The sequence below is a fragment of the Saimiri boliviensis genome, chromosome 10 (genome assembly GCF_048565385.1).
Source record: "Saimiri boliviensis isolate mSaiBol1 chromosome 10, mSaiBol1.pri, whole genome shotgun sequence".
Lineage (NCBI taxonomy): Eukaryota > Metazoa > Chordata > Mammalia > Primates > Cebidae > Saimiri > Saimiri boliviensis.
Window position 1 is genome coordinate 28,374,065 of NC_133458.1, and position 15,756 is coordinate 28,389,820.

General features: G+C 45.8%; 1 protein-coding gene, 1 non-coding gene and 1 pseudogene across 3 annotated transcripts in view; 1 reads left to right on the top strand and 2 right to left on the bottom strand.

The window, feature by feature from the left end:
- Positions 1 to 5,173: 5,173 nt before the first annotated feature.
- Positions 5,174 to 5,277, bottom strand: LOC120365512 (small nucleolar RNA U13). Its single transcript, XR_005580434.1, has one exon. It is a non-coding gene; the product is annotated as a small nucleolar RNA U13 (small nucleolar RNA).
- Positions 5,278 to 8,886: 3,609 nt separating this feature from the next.
- On the bottom strand, positions 8,887 to 9,808 carry LOC101043997 (triosephosphate isomerase-like; annotated as a pseudogene).
- Positions 9,809 to 10,806: 998 nt separating this feature from the next.
- The window catches only part of TNPO3 (transportin 3), a 103,347-nt gene continuing 98,397 nt past the window's right edge, over positions 10,807 to 15,756 (top strand). The window contains exon 1 of one of the 2 annotated variants that reach the window (XM_039472662.2): positions 10,807 to 11,290. In XM_039472662.2, coding sequence (XP_039328596.1) covers positions 11,171 to 11,290 — 120 coding nt within the window. In that variant the 5' untranslated portion in view covers positions 10,807 to 11,170. The remainder of the gene's footprint in view (positions 11,291 to 15,756) is intronic. The other variant, XM_039472663.2, reaches the window with a different exon arrangement.

A 15,756-nucleotide genomic window follows, 5' to 3' on the forward strand; every position in this document is an offset into this window, starting at 1 on the left:
CTAAAAACCATTTAATTGTAACACTTTAAGTGGGTGAATTGTATGGCATGTGAATTATATCATAATTAAGCTGTTTAGGGGGAAAGGGGGGAATTTGTTAGAAAGGTACAGACTCACGTAATTCAGAGACAGGGACTGGGTCTGCTGTATGCGGATGGGCCGGGGACTCTGGCCCAGAGCAGGGGTCTTCACCGTGAGTCAAACCCCTAATCTGTAGCATCGGCACCACCTGGGAACTCCTTAGAAGGGCTTCATGACTCAGAAACTCTAGGGCCGGGACTCAGCAAACTGTGGGGTTTTTCTTTTTTTTTCCTTTGAGATATAGTCTTGCTCTGTCACCCAAGCTGGAGTGCAGCGACCCAATATCAGCTCACTGCAACCTCCTCTGTCTCCTGTGTTCAAGTGATTCCCCTGCCTCAGCCTCCCAAGTAGCTGTGAGTACAGGTGCCTGTTACCACACCCAGCTAATTTTTGTATTTTTAGTAGAGACCAGGTTTCACCATGTTGGCCAGGCTGGTCTCGAACTTCTCACCTCAGGTGATCCACCCACCTCGGCCTCACAAAACACTGGGATTACAGGTGTGAGCCACCGACCTGGTTTAGCAATCTGTGTTTTGACAAACTCTCTAGGTGCTGGTGATGGAGGCTCATGATTGAGAATCCCTGGCCTAGACCACCTCTGGAAAACGGGGAAAGTTTCCATCTCACCTCTGGTCTGTCTGCGCGTTTCCTCTCTTGATGCAGGCAAGCTGTCTTCACTGACCATTCACCTCCACATTCCTGCAAAAGTCTTTATGGTAGAAACAGCCACCAACAATGCCTAAGTTGAAATCTCTTTTGGGGCTGGGCACAGTGGCTCACGCCTGTAATCCCAGCACTTTGGGAGGTTGAGGCAGGCGGCTAACGTGAAGCCCGGAGTTTGAAACTGGCCTGACCAACATGGTGAAACCCCATCTCTACTAAAAATACAAAAATTAGGTGGGCATGGTGGCAGATACCTGTAATCCCAGCTACTTGGGAGGATGAGGCAGAATCACTTGAACCCAGGAGGCAGAGGCTGTAGTGAGCTGAGATCACACCACTGCACTCCAGCCTGGGTAACAGAGCGAGACTCCATCTCAAAAAAAAAAAAAAAAAAAAAAAAAAACGGAAATCTCTTTTGGAGCAAAAGCCAACCTGAGATGGGTATCCAGTTCCAGTTGCAGATTCCCAGGAAGAACTCAGGTGATCCGGCTTGCATCAGCAAACTCCTCCAGGCTTTTCCTGGTATATCCCTGAATGAAGGAAGGCTGGGCTGGTAAGGCATAATTCCCAGAAAAGGCATGAGGGAAACAGAAAAAAATAAATAATTTTTTTCTGGCAATAGAAGAAAATCTAGGGTAACCAATCATCTGTGTTTGCCTAGGACTTTTCTGGGTTTGGCACTGAAAATCCTGTGTCCTGGGAAACCCCCTAGTCCTGAGCAAATGACAGTTGGTCACACAAGAACTGAAAAGCTGGCCAGATGTGGTGGCTTACGCTTGTAATCCCAGCAATTTGGGAGGCCGAGGTGGGTGGATCACTTGAGGTCAGGAGTTTGAGATCAGCCTGGCCAAGACGAAAAAACCCCCTCTCTACTAAAAATACAAAAATTAACCAAGCATCTATCATGGCGGGCACCTGTAGTCCCAGCTGCTCCAGAGGCTAAGGTAGGAGAATCACTTGAACCCAGAAGGCGGAGGTTGCAGTGAGTGGAGATTGCACCACTGCACTCCAGCCTGGGTGGCAAGAGCAAGGAGAGAGAGAGAGAGAGAGAAAGACAGAAAGAAAAAAAAAACCTGAAGAGCCGGCTGGACGTGGTGGCTCACACCTGTACTTCCTGTGCTTTGGGAGGCCGAGGCAGGAGGATCGCTTGAGCTCAATTCAAGACCAGCCTGGGTAAGATAGGAAGATCTCATCTCTACAAAAAATGTTAAAAAATAGCCAGGCATAGGGGCATGCACCTGTGGTCCCAGCTACTTGGGAGGCTGAGGTGGAAGATTGCTGAACCCTGAAAGTTGAAGCTTCAGTGAGCTGTGATCTTATCACTGTCCAGCTTGGGCAACAGAGCAAAACCCTATCTCAAAAAAGCGATCAAAACCTGAAGAGCCATGGGGGTATGTGTACTTTGACTCTTGGAAGTACACATACTTCCAAGGAAGAAGAGTTGATGAGATTCTCCATTAAGGGCATGTGGACATGTTTAATGTATTTTGGGCACCACCATGACTGGGGTGTGTTAGTGACAGATTGCAGTGCTTCCTTGCACAAGGAAGAACTGCCCCGAATGCCAGTGGTTCTCCCACTGAGAAACTCTTCTGTAACAAAATGAAGGCATGGCTCTCAACACAGTTGCACATTAGAATCATCTGGGAGCTTTAAAATACCTAGATTGGCACTCCAGACCTAGCCCCAGAGTCTCAGATTTGATTGCTCTAGGAAGACATCCGGGCATTGGTATTTTAAAAAGTCTCCCAGGTGATTCTCACGTGCAGTGGGTTGATAGCCATGATTAAGAATCAGAGCAACAGCCAGGCACGGTGCCTCATGCCAGTAATCCCAGCACTTTGGGAGGCCGAGGAGGGTCGATCACGAGGTCAGGAGTTCAAGACCAGCCTGGCCAAGAGGATGAAACTCCATCTCTACTAAAGATACAAAAATCAGCCAGGCGTGGTGGTGGGGGCCTGTAATCCCAGCTACTCAGGAGGCTGAGTCAGAGAATTGCTTGAACGCAGAAGGTGGAGGTTACAGTGAGCCGAGATCATGCCACTGCACTCCAGCCTGGGCAACACAGCAAGACTCCATCTGAAAAAAAAAAAAAAAGAAAAAAAAGAAAAATAAAAAGAGAGAGAGAGAGAGAGAATCAGAGCAACAGAGAGGAATTAGTCCTGAAAGTTGGAGTCCTGGAAGGTAAAGGATTTGGGTATTGGAGGAAGAGGGAAATTGGAATGTTGGAGGCTGTAGAGAGATCTATAAGGCTGTAGGACAATGATGAGAGCTTTGAATTTGTTCAGGGAAAGAGGCTCTGGGTTCTAAATGCAGCAGTGTGAAACCAAAGCAGGTATGTACTCAGTACCCTCTAAGCAGGGTGAAAGGGAAGCGGGGAATTATGAGCGGATGTAAATACCTAAATTCTTCAGGAAGCAAGAGCTAGCTGGCAGGCAGTTTGGCCCCAGGAAGCAGGGAGCCGCAGGCAGTGTGATAATGTGACGTGGTCTAGGGTGCTTGGCTGGTGCGGTAGCCGAAACTTTGTCTTGTTTCCTGACTTGGTAACTCATTAAATACACAGTTCCTCCAGTGTTTCAAAGGGCTATTCGTTTTTGGTAAAAATCTGTAAATTATTTCTTTTTTGTTTTTTGAGACAGAGTTCCGCTCTTGTCACTCATGCTGGAGGGCAGTGGCAGGATCTCGGCTCATTACAACCTCCTCTTCCCGGGTTCAAGGGATTCTCTAGGGTCAGCCTCCCAAATACCTGGGATTACAGGCTCCCGCCACTATGCCTGGGTAATTTTTCTATTTTTAGTAGAGATGGGATTTCACCATGTTGGCCACGCTGACCTCAAACTCCTGGCCTCAAGTGATCAGCCTGCCTTGGCTTCCCAAAGTGCTGTGATTACAGGTGTGAGCCACGGTGCCCAGACTCTGTGAATTATTTCTAAATAAGACCAGAAGTGACTGACTCCACGTATTTGTAAAACAGTGTTTAATCATTGATAGTTGTTTACAGTGAACCAATTCCAAGGCACTTTCACATTATCTGTTCTCCTGTGTGTCGGATGGGTAGGCATTATGAGCACCCCACCACCATGCCCTACTTTTTTTTATTTTTATTTTTTGGAGGGGGCATCTAACTCTGTCACCCAGGCTGAAGTGCAGTGGCACCTGAAGCCTTGACCTCCCAGGCTCCAGGATCCTCTCACCTCAGCCTCCAGAGTAGCTGACACTATAGGCTCATGCCATATCACCTGGCTAATTTTTTAATTTTTTGCGGAGATGAGGTCTCACTATGTTGCCCAGGCTGGTCTTCAAGTCTTGGACTCAAGCCATCCTCCCACTTTGGCCTCCCCAAGCGCAGGGATTACAAGTGTGAGATCCCCTTTTTGTAGGGGAAGCCAGCTTAGGAAGGCAGTTATTTGGCTGGAAAGAAGTGGTGTTGGGATTGGTACCAATGAGTCTGGTTTTTAGGACACCTGTCTTTCTAGTGCTGTATGAGAGAGTCACTTTTTGCCTCATGGTCAGCGGTGCTTTTTGTATTTGTGAGGGGAGATCATTCATCCATCAGCCTGGCTGTCCAGCAGTTCGGCCAGATCACACCAGCACCAATGCCTTGCTCACCACCCTGAAGTATTAATAATACTGGGCTGAGTATCAGTAAATTGGATACAATATGAATTATACAAATTAAGCTTCTGGGGTGAAAGCTGCTTTTCCACCTCTTCTGCATCTGGATTCCAAAAAGAAAACCGACGAGGAAAGACTTTGAGTGTGATAAGAGAGATGGGGTCAGAGGTAGTTTGGTGCTCCCTTTACTGAAGAATTAGGAATTTTTTTTTTTTTCTATTCTCTTTCTATGGTGTTCTCTGTATCCTATTTCCTTTTCTGAAATGAATTTCACTCTGTTTATGTTCAGAAAACCGCATAGCTACTTAGTACTTTCCCACCCCAGCATTTCACAAGTGTCCCTCAGCAAACCTTTGAGCAAGGCTCCTTTTGGCCGTAGGCTGTTAACTGGTGCTCTCAAGATTCATGAAGTTCAAGATCTGTAAAGTCAAAAAAATCATAAGTCGGGGACCTTCTGTACCTCTAAGTAAGGACATTTTCCTGTATAACCACAATATCATTATTATACGTAACAAAATTAATGAGAGTTCTTCCTGCTTGATTTTCAATGGCTGCCTACTATCCAATGCATTCATATATCCTAAAGTTATTGATGGATATCAAAATGCCTGTTGATGGACATTGAGGATATTTCTACTTTTTCATTAGGGGAAACCACTCTAAGATGAACATTCTTATGCATACATCCTTTTATCCTGTAAGTGTCCGTTACTACCTGAGAAAATTGTGACTGCTTGTTTTCCTGGCAGGGAGCTGTGAAATCCAATTCAAAGGCATTGTCTTTTAAAAAATAATCTTTCTTTTCTTTTTTTCACATCAGGCAGGTAACGTGCAGATGTGGTAACAAGTTTGGAGGGAGGTACGTCTCACATATACATGTGAAATTCCCATTATTATGCTTGTCAACTACAAAAGGATCAAGGTATTGTCTTTCGGTAAAGCATAACATATCAACATATCTCTGTCCCTGATGCAGTCAGCATGGCTTCGCCAGAACTTTTACTACAATCTGTGTGCCAAAGAAGACTGATGTTATCGGATTCTTCTGAACAAGGATGAGCGCCTTCTACTAACTCTCCAAGGCCAGTGGGCATGGTGGCAGACACTATGGACTGAGTTGTGTCCCCCCAAAATTCATATCTTGATGTCCTAGCCCCCAATGTGACTGTATCCAGACATAATGTCTTTAGGAGGTAATTAAGGTCAAATGAGGTCGTAAGGAAGAGCCCTAATCCAAGAGGACCGTGGCCTTACAAGAAAAGGAGCAACAGAGTGGTCATCTGCAAGTCACACACAGGGCCCCCTGTAGAACCTGATCAGGCTGGTACCCTCATCTTGAATTTCCAGCCTCCAACACTGTGAGAAAATAAATTTCTCTTCTTCAAGCTGGTATTTTGTTATGGTAGGTCGAGCTGACTAAGATTTTGATGAAGTTTGACTTCAGAATTTCTGGTGGAAGTGACAGAAACTTAATTTGAATTAGCTTAAGAAAAAAAAAAAACATTTCTTCAAAGAACTCTGGGAAAGAAAAGGATGGGTATTGAAGTGAAACCACTGGCCTGTGCCACACCGCCTTTGTAACTTCTCCGCAAAGTGCAGTGGCTCACTTTATCCTGAGGTTGGAGGATGATGTGGGGTGGGGTGGGGTGGGTGTCAAAGGGAGAGAAGAGAATTGATGAGGACTCTATAGGGCCACAACCTATGCTTATTACTGTATCTTGAAGTTCACCACAAATCATGGTCTCATGGCAGATCAAAGGTTTTTTCTTTTGCTGGGGGGGAACGGAATCTTGCTCTGTTACCCAGGCTGGAGTGCAGTGCTGTGATCTTGGCTCACCACAACCTCCGCCTCCTGGGTTCAAGTGATTTTCCTGCTTCAGCCTTCTGAGTAGCTGGAATTATGGGCGCACACCACCACACCTAGCTAATTTTTGTATTTTTAGTAGAGACAGGGTTTCACCGTGTTGGTCAGGCTGGTCTTGAAAGCTTTATCCTCATATCCTTTCCTATTTCCATAAAAGCCATTTCTTCCTTTAGGTTCCATATCTCAAAAGCCTGGGTTCTCTTCCCTCTCGTCACACCTTGCAGCTCAAATAATCACCATTTAAAAATTCGTCCCCCTAAGTTCATAAGTACCTCTGTATCTCCATGCCCACCGCCAACACTTCACTCCAGGCTACGGTCACTCCTCACCATGATTATTACAATCATTTCTTATTTCTGTTCTTGCCACCCTCCCAGCTCAAGCCATTTCATGTTGAAGCTAGACTAGTTTTTTTTTTTTTTTTTTTTTTTTTTTTAAGACTAAGGAACTGGCCGAGCACGGTGGCTCAAGCCTGTAATCCCAGCACTTTGGGAGGCCGAGGCGGGTGGATCACAAGGTCAAGAGATCGAGACCATCCTGGTCAACATGGTGAAAACCCGTCTCTACTAAAAATACAAAAAATTAGCTGGGCGTGGTGGCGCGTGCCTATAATCCCAGCTACTCAGGAGGCTGAGGCAGGAGAATTGCCTGAACCCAGGAGGCGGAGGTTGCGGTGAGCCAAGATTGCGCCATTGCACTCCAGCCTGGGTAATAAGAGTGAAACTCCATCTCAGGAAAAAAAAAAAAAAAGACTAAGGAACTAAGAAACACGTTCCTTAAGACATTTGCTAAGCACCCACTATGTATCAGGTAATGGTGGGAGGTCACAAAGACGGGTAAAACACTGTTTAGCTTCATTTCTTACTCCTACACAACGCCAACTCTATGCTTCAGCTAGTTTCAGTCTTCAGAACATAATTTTTTCCCTTGCCTCTAGGCTTTCCTATTGTTGCTTCTCCCTACAATATTTAACCCTTTACCTAATTGCTTCCTATTTATCCATCAGTCTGGTCTCAGTGTAGACATAATTTCTTCAGATGGTGTTCCCAATCTCTCTACTCTGGGTTAGGTATCACCTCTATCTTCTCCCCACCACCCCAACTGTTAACTAAATATCCAAGTGGTGTTTTAATAATTCCTAACCATAGAATTTTTTTTTTTTTTTTTAAACAGAGTCTTGCTCTGTGCCTAGGCTAAAGTGCAGTGGCATGATTTTGGCTCACAGCAACCTCTGCCTCCTGGGTTCAAGTGATTCTCCTGCCTCAGCCTCCCGAGCACCCAGCCCATAGAACTTTTAAAAATAGGTTTTGGTCGGGCAGAGTGGCTCACACCTGTAATCCCAGCACTTTGGGAGGCCGAGGCAGGTGGATCACTTGTGGTCAGGAGTTCGAGACCAGCCTGGCCAACATGGTGCAACCCCCATCTCTACTAAAAATACAAGAATCAGCTGGGTGTGATTGTGGGTGCGTGTAATCCCAGCAACGCTGGAGGCTGAGGCCTGAGAAGCACTTGAACTCAGGAGGTGGAGGTTGGAATGAGCTGAGATTGTTCCATTGTACTCTAGGCTGGGCAACAGAGTGACAATCCATCTCAAAACAGAAAATAAAACACACACACACACAAAACCCAAAAAACGGAGTTGTCTTTTCATTGTTGAACTGTAAGAGTTCTTTATATATTCTGGATACTAATCAGTTATTAGATATGTGATTTGCACATTCCCCCCCTGTTGTGGACTATCACTTCACTTTCTTGATAGTGTCCTTTGACACACACAAAAAAATTCGTTTTGAGATATGGTCTCTCACTCTGTTTCCCAGGCTGGGGTGCAGTGGCACAATCTCTGCTCACAGCAACCCCCAATTCCTGGGCTAAAGCAATACTTCCACCTCAGCCTCCCAAGTAGCTGGGGTTACAGGCACCCACTACCACACCCCTACTAATTTTTTCGTATTTCTTTGTAGAGATGGGGTCTCATTTTGTTGCCCAGGCAGACTGGTCTTGAACTCCTGGCCTCAGGCAATCCTCTTGCTTCGGCCTCCCAAAATGCTGGGATTACAGTTGTGAGCCATCAACCCCAGCATTAAATCTTTTTTTAAATGAGTGAATTGATGAGGTAACTAAAATATCAAGTTTCTTTTCTCTGTCTAAAATGATATCAACTCTGTGCAGTAACACTGTTTTCATTATGGTATTGGCAGTTAAAAATTCCGTGACTAACGATTCAGACGCAAATGAACACACAAGATGATAGGGATTGCATGATTTAACAGCTTTTGGAGCAACACTGATCTGGATTGAAATCTTAACTTTCATTTAGGAACTGTATCCTTGGGCAAATTACATTACCTATTTCTCTTTCTTTAAAATGGTGTTTTTTGTTTTTTAAGTGCCAGGTGATTATTCCCTCACATGTGAGGTGGCTCACATACACAAGACACACAGTACACACAGGCATTGGCATCGTGGGAGAGGGCAGCATCCCTGGCTTCTGAGGGGAGGATTGGCTTCACAATGTAAGAAGGGAGAGGATGATTTCTCTCTCATCCCCTCACTAGGGCCTAGGGGACTCATACCCCTTCCACCTCTCAGCCAAGTAGATGGCACCTTGGTGACACTTAGTTCCAAACATTATAGTAAGTGCAGAAGGGACTGGCCTGGTTCCAACCATTACAGGGTGAAGGTATAAATAGTAAAGGAAGATACAGTTTGGATGAGGCCATAAGAGGGGGCAGATAATACCAGCAGTAGCATGTGCAGGGCAGGGGCAGTTACTGGGCTTCTGGGCTGCTTAGTCCCTAGCTTGGCAGGAAGGGTAGGAAAGATGGATGGTTCTCATTGTTTGGCATTGCTGATGTCCACGAATTCTGGCTTGAGGGAAGCACCACCCCTGAGGAGGCCATCCATGCCAGGCTGTCTGGCCAGCTCCTTGCAGGTTGCCCTGGTCACAGAGCCTCCATAAATGATACCAGCTCTTTGAGCTACCATATCAGAGACTTTGGACTTAAGCCATGCTTGAGCTTCTCATGTACTTTCTGGGCCTGTTGGGGTGTTGCAGTCTCGCCCGTACTACTGGCCCACACAGGCTCATAGGCCAGGATGACCTTGCTCCAGTCCTTCACATTATCTGTGATGACTTTGCTGGAAAACAACCTTCTCAGTCATGCCAGCTTCCTTTTCATCTAGCTTCTTTCCACTGCAGGCGATTACCCTCTGCCAGAGCATGGGCCACTCTCTGCCCAGTCAGCTCATCTGACCCCTCCCCTCCCCGCCAAGACATGCCTTCTCTCTGAGTGTCCCAGGACCACACCATCCACGTGGCTCTGCAGTCTTGGATCATGCCAGGGTTGATCTCCCCAGTAACTGCCCCATTAGTCACTTTGTAGCAGTCTGGGCAGCCACAGCAATCTTGAGATCTAGTTTCTGCCAGGCAAAGTCGATATAGGCAGTGGGGGGAGCACAAATGACCTCAGTGTCCACAGGCACTGTGGCCACATCCTGAGTGCCGATGAGCTCCCCCAGACACTTCTTCTGCCCGTTCATCTTCCAGTTTTTCCCTACGAGGAACTTCTTGGAGAGCACCATGGCGCTGGAGCCATGGTCAGTGTCAGTGCCTAAAACGGGTGTTATTAATACTTGGTAAAGCTGTTAGGGGGATTAAATGAGATCTTGTAACTACAGCGTTTTACACATTGTGAGCATTTATCGAATAGCAGTTATTTACTAGTGCACATACTGTTACCTTTTGTCTCCAATTTCTCCATAGCACAGTTTCCAAGATTTCTATTTTCTTTTGTGAATTGTTAGACCACTGGTTTTGGATTCCGACAGAAAGGCATTCACAGAAATACAGTTTAATGTGAGAATAACCCTACAAGATGTATGCAAAATGCTCTGGAGTTAGAGCACCAGGCACTATAAGCAGAACGAAAGATCTCTTTTGGGCTTAAGACTTAATAAAGCGGAGCTGAACAGATATTCTAGGCATTTCTCTATGTGGCACACATTTCAGGTTTGTAAAACAGTTCCGTTGACTACGTGTCTGTCTCCTTCACTACAGCCAGCGTAGGAACCACGTCTTAAGTCATTTTTGGATCTCTAGTACTGTGGCCACTCTACGGATAGTTGAATTGACGCGCCTTGACCACCAGGGCAGAAAAGGATTCTCTGGCCGGGCGTGGTGGCTCACGCCTGTAATCTCCGCACTTTAAGAGGCCGAGGCAGGCGCATCACCTGAGGTCAGGAGTTCAAGACCAGCCTGGCCAACATGGTGAAACCGTCTTTAAAAAAAAAAGAACGAAAGAAAGAAAAAGAAAAGGATTCTCTGGAGAGGGATGGGGAAGTCGGAAGGGGGAGGAAAAAGCCGGCTTCATTTCCAAGGAGCTGAAAGCAGCTCAAACATGGGACACATGTCAGTGCTATAGCCCCAAGCTGGAAGCGAGAAACCCAGACAACAACGCTAGCACTTCTCGCCGGCTCCTGGCCCAGCAGGGTCACTTCCGGGAGGGGGCGGGAGACAAGAGGAGGCGTGCCGGGAAGGAGGCCGTTTGTAGTGCACCAGGCGGAAGTGTGCCAAAGGTGTCGGTGCTGCCGCTTCCGGTCCGGGTAAACGCGCCTTAGATACACTGTGGTGTGTGGCGTGCGAAGACAGGCTTCTGAGGGCAAGTCAGCGAGTGAAGAGGTGAGCACCAGACTCTGGACTCCGAAGTCTGGAGTCTAGTGGAAAAACCGGAAAAAAGGCCAGGAACCTGAATACGACCTAATAGCTGTTTCCGAGGGGCAACTTCCATGGGGAACCTTCTGCCCTGGTAACGGCCGAAGAGGAGGAGATGGCGCCAGTCAGGGAGCGGCCGTGGCCCAGACAGTGAGGAAGCGCGAAGGAGGAGCAACCGGGGAAGCCTCGGAAGAAGAATCAGAGCCGTCGCTACCGCCACTGCCGCCACCACCATGGAAGGAGCAAAGCCGACATTGCAGCTCGTGTACCAGGCAGTGCAGGCGCTTTACCACGACCCAGATCCCAGCGGAAAGGAGCGCGCCTCGTTTTGGCTTGGGGAGCTGCAGCGTTCGGTGAGGGGCCCAGAGAGGCAGTTCTACGCCGCCGGGGCCGGGGCGGGGTGGGACCTAGGCTCCCGGGGAGAGCTCGAGCCCGGCGGTTGGCCTCATGAGGTCCTCCTTGGGGAGGAGCTGCAGCCGTGGGGTGGGGCTGCGAAGCTACATCGTTGCCGCTTTTCGGAAAACTAGTCGCACCTGATCGGTCGACTGTTCGACCTCTCCCAACCCAGTCGAGTCTGATTTGTAGGTCTTTTATTTCTCGATTGCGGCATCGATCTAGTCCTGTTGAAGTTCCCCCTTTACTGTTGCTTTCTTGGGCCGTGCTCTTCCGTTTTGTCTCTTCCCACCAAATCCAATCCCAGTGTTTCTCCACCTTCCGCTTAAGAAGCCTTTATTCGTCTCCCCTCCGTGTCCAAGAGCTGCATCTGGCAATTTCCTCCCAGTCGTAGTTTTCTGCCTCGTTCTTTTTGCCTATTTTCATTCCAGTTTGAGTCTGTTCTTCTCGAAACTTCTCAGGTTTCTAGATTGTTACTCATGCGAATTTTCCCCTTGCTTTGGAGTGGCAACATAATACGAAGAAAAAATATTAATTCTGCTTTCAGAAAACCTTTGAAGTTCTCATTTTGTTTCTTATTAATCCTCTAACCTTGTTATTTCTCTGGCTTTTAGGTTTTTATTTATGAGATGGGTATCACTGCTGCTTTGATGATTCCATATAACTGTAGGTGCATCCAGTGAGATATTTAGTTGTAGCTTATATGTATTGTATTTCCGAATTATTTGATTCCTGTTTTATTCCTCTCCTAATTTTCACACCTTTGCTGTGCTTCATTTCCATGTGAATGTGTATACCTGGTGATCTGGCTGAAGTAGGTCCTAAAGTAGAATGTACTTTAAAAATGGTTAAGTACTTTGAAAACTAAAGAGGCATTTTTACAGACTGACAAAATACTCACCTTTACCTTTATTTTTGCATTTTATACTCAAGCATATTTTTTGCCCCCCGCCCCGCCTTACCTTTATTTTAACTAAGCTGAAGGTGTTCTTCCTTATTTAATTAGCCCTTAGGCTGCAAGCGCATTTGCAACTTTGACTTTTTAAAAATCTGGTCATGGTATGGAGCAACATTGGCTTTTGTTTGTTTTTGTTTTTGTTTTTGAGACAGAGTTTCACTCTGTCGCCCAGGCTGGAGTGCAATGGTGCGATTTTTGGCTCACTGCAAACTCCTCCCGGGTTAAAGCCATTCTCCTGCGTCAGCCTCCCTAGTAGCTGAGATTACAGGTGCCCACCAGGACGCCCGACTAATTGTTTATTTATTTATTTAGAGACAGAGTCTGGCTCTTTTGCCCAGGCTAGAGTGGAGTGGTGAGATTTTGGTTCACTGAAGCCTTTGCCTCCCGGGTTCAAGTGATTCTCCTGCCTCAGCCTCCCGAGTAGCTGGGATTACAGGCGACAGCCACCACGTCCAGCTAATTTTTGTATTTTTTTAGTAGTGATGGGGTTTCATCATATTGGCCAGGCTGATCTCGAACTCCTGACCTCAGGTGATCTGTCTGTCTCTGCCTCCAAAGTGCTGGGATTACAAGTGTGAGCCACCTTGCCTGGCCACAACTTTGAATATTAAACTTAAAAAATTGGTGCCCAAGTTCTGGTTTACCTCATCAGAAAATAAAGGAGTAAGACTCACTGTAGGCTACACAAGAAAATGATTCACATATGGTCTCATTTGGTGTTTCTGTGATTTCTAGGAAGTCACAATTCCCTAATCTTTGTATAGTTTTCTAAAGTATAAATAGGAGAAATGCTACACTATGCTATAAAAGTCATCTCTTTCTAATTAAACCTGCTTGTTGTGTGTATTTTAAATCAATATTTGAGTGCTTAACCATGTGCCAGCAACTGTGCTGGGTGTATGGATTTGGAAATTAACCAGACAAAAATCTCTGCCTACCACAGAGGGTAGTTGTGATTAAATGAGTTAATACCTGCAAAGAGCTTAGAAAAGTTCTTGGATCACAGAGATTAAAATGTTAGCAATTGTTATTTAAATATTATCATTTTTCTCTCCATACTTTCCACTACTCTGTTACAGCCTTACATCATCTTCACTGTCACAGTTAATAGAGTCCAGACAGGAACTGATGGCACACTTGACAGGATAATTTGAGTTTATTTTATAAAGGTACTATTATAAAGATTTAGGTATGGTGGTTCAACAGGAAATAGTTTGGTAACCTGTGGCTGAACTGTTAACGTCCCCTAAGAAAGGAAGTAGTTACTTGAAAAGTATGGAGTTAGCTGCCTTGAGAGGAATGGTGACTTTCGGCCAAAGGGACACAGCTAGTTTCAGGTGACCTTGAGGGAATGAAGCTGGAAGAATGAATATCCTGACCTTGTTCTCTTAATTTCTTGCTGAGATTCCCCATTGGCCAAACCCAACGGGAAGCCCGAGGACACAGTGACCTGTTGGTCAAGTCTATACAGGTCAGCCTATTGGAGCAGACCACATGATAGAGGAGGGAAAAGTGGAGCTGGAAAATATGCAGCAGTCACACATCATGTTTAGGTAACTTCAGCATCTGGATTGACAGTTCAGCTAACACTTTGGCCTTTTGATTCCTTTACCTCTTCATTCTCTTCAGCTACCAAGTCACAGAATCACACCCTGGATCTTGTCTTTACTAAAAAGCTACCACCCAGGATGGGCACAGTGGCTCACACCTGTAATCCCAACACTTTGGGAGGCTGAGGTGGATGGATTGCTTGAGGTCAGGAGTTCGAGACCAGCCTGGCCAACATGGTAGAAACCCCTTTCTACTAAAAATACAAAAAAATTTTTGTATTTAGTTTCTACTAAATTTAGTTTCTACTAATTTAGTTCCTACCATGTTGGCCAGCTCCATCACGCCCAGCTACTCAGGAGGTTGAGGCAGGAGAATCTCTTGAACCCAGGTGGTGTAGGTTATAATGAGCAGAGATCACACCACTGCACCCTGGCCTGGGCCACGGAGCTCAACTCCATCTCAAAAAAAAAAAAAAAGTCACCAGCCAGGCCAGGCCCATTGGTTTATGCATGTAATCCCAGCACTATGGGAGGCCAGGGCGGAGGATCCCTTGTGGCCAGGAGTTCAAGACCAGACTGGGCAACATAGTGAGACCTCATCTCTACAAAAAAAAAAAAAAAAAAATAGGAAAATTAGTTGGGTGTGGTGGCATTAGCCTATAGTCCTAGCTACCTGGGAGGACCTCTTGAGCCCAAGAGTTCAAGACTGAGTGAGCTATGATTTTGCTACTGCGCTCCAGCCTGGGAAACAGAGTGAGATTGTCCAAAAAAAAAAAAAAAAAAGTCACCACACCTCCAAATCAGACATTCTGATTCAGACATTCTGCTCTGATCATAAGCCACTGTTTTCCCATTTGCTGGCTCAAGAATCTCAGCATAACCTAGTTTTTTTTTTTTTTTTTTGAAATCTTTATGTGATTGTAATAATATTTAAGTTTTATTTTTAAAACAAAATTTTGGCCGGGCGCAGTGGCTCAAGCCTGTAATCCCAGCACTTTGGGAGGCCAAGGCGGGTGGATCACGAGGCCGAGAGATCGAGACCATCCTGGTCAACATGGTGAAACCCCGTCTCTACTAAAAATACAAAAAATTAGCTGGGCATGGTGGTGTGTGCCTGTAATCCCAGCTGCTCAGGAGGCTGAGGCAGGAGAATTGCTTGAACCCAGGAGGCGGAGGTTGCGGTGAGCCGAGATCTCGCCATTGCACTCCAGCCTGGGTAACAAGAGCGAAACTCCATCTCCAAAAAAAAAAAAAAAAAAAAAAAAAAAAACAAATTTTTTTGCAAGCTTTTTTTTTTCCTGGTGGTACTCAAATACCCTTTTTTTTTTTTTTTACATTTTGTTTTCTATATATCCACAATAATTCATCTCCAGATGTCAGTAGTGTAAATATCCTCTTTGTTCAGACTGGTGATTTGTTTTCTTTTTTGGCCGAAGGAGATATCTATCCCAAGAGCCCTCCATATCCCTGCTCCAATCTGGCCTAGTTCTCTAGGTCTGTTGGATAATTATTGTCCTGGGATACCATAAACACTATTGTAGGGAATTCCTTTTGCCTCTTTGTTGTGCTGGATCCACTGATTCTTGGATTCCATGATGTTTTCTTGGGTTACTCTTCCATTACATGGATAATTGAAAAGGAAACCTTCATCCTTTCTGTCATTGCTTTTCTGTTGGTCTGTTTTTCTTGGGCTACTTTTACCTTGAGTTCTCTAGTCAGCCTGGGGGTTATAAGCTAGACTGCCAGTGTTAAAGCTAGGTCACGGAATGAAACCAGGGGATGGATCTCACTACTCAGTATGTAGGTTTAAAAATCTCTTGTTTTCAGCATGATACTCCTGTCTTTAGCTGAGTCTGTTGTCCAAGAGTCCAGAGACCTTCCACTTCAGTCTTTCCACAGTAAACCTTGAGTCTTCTGT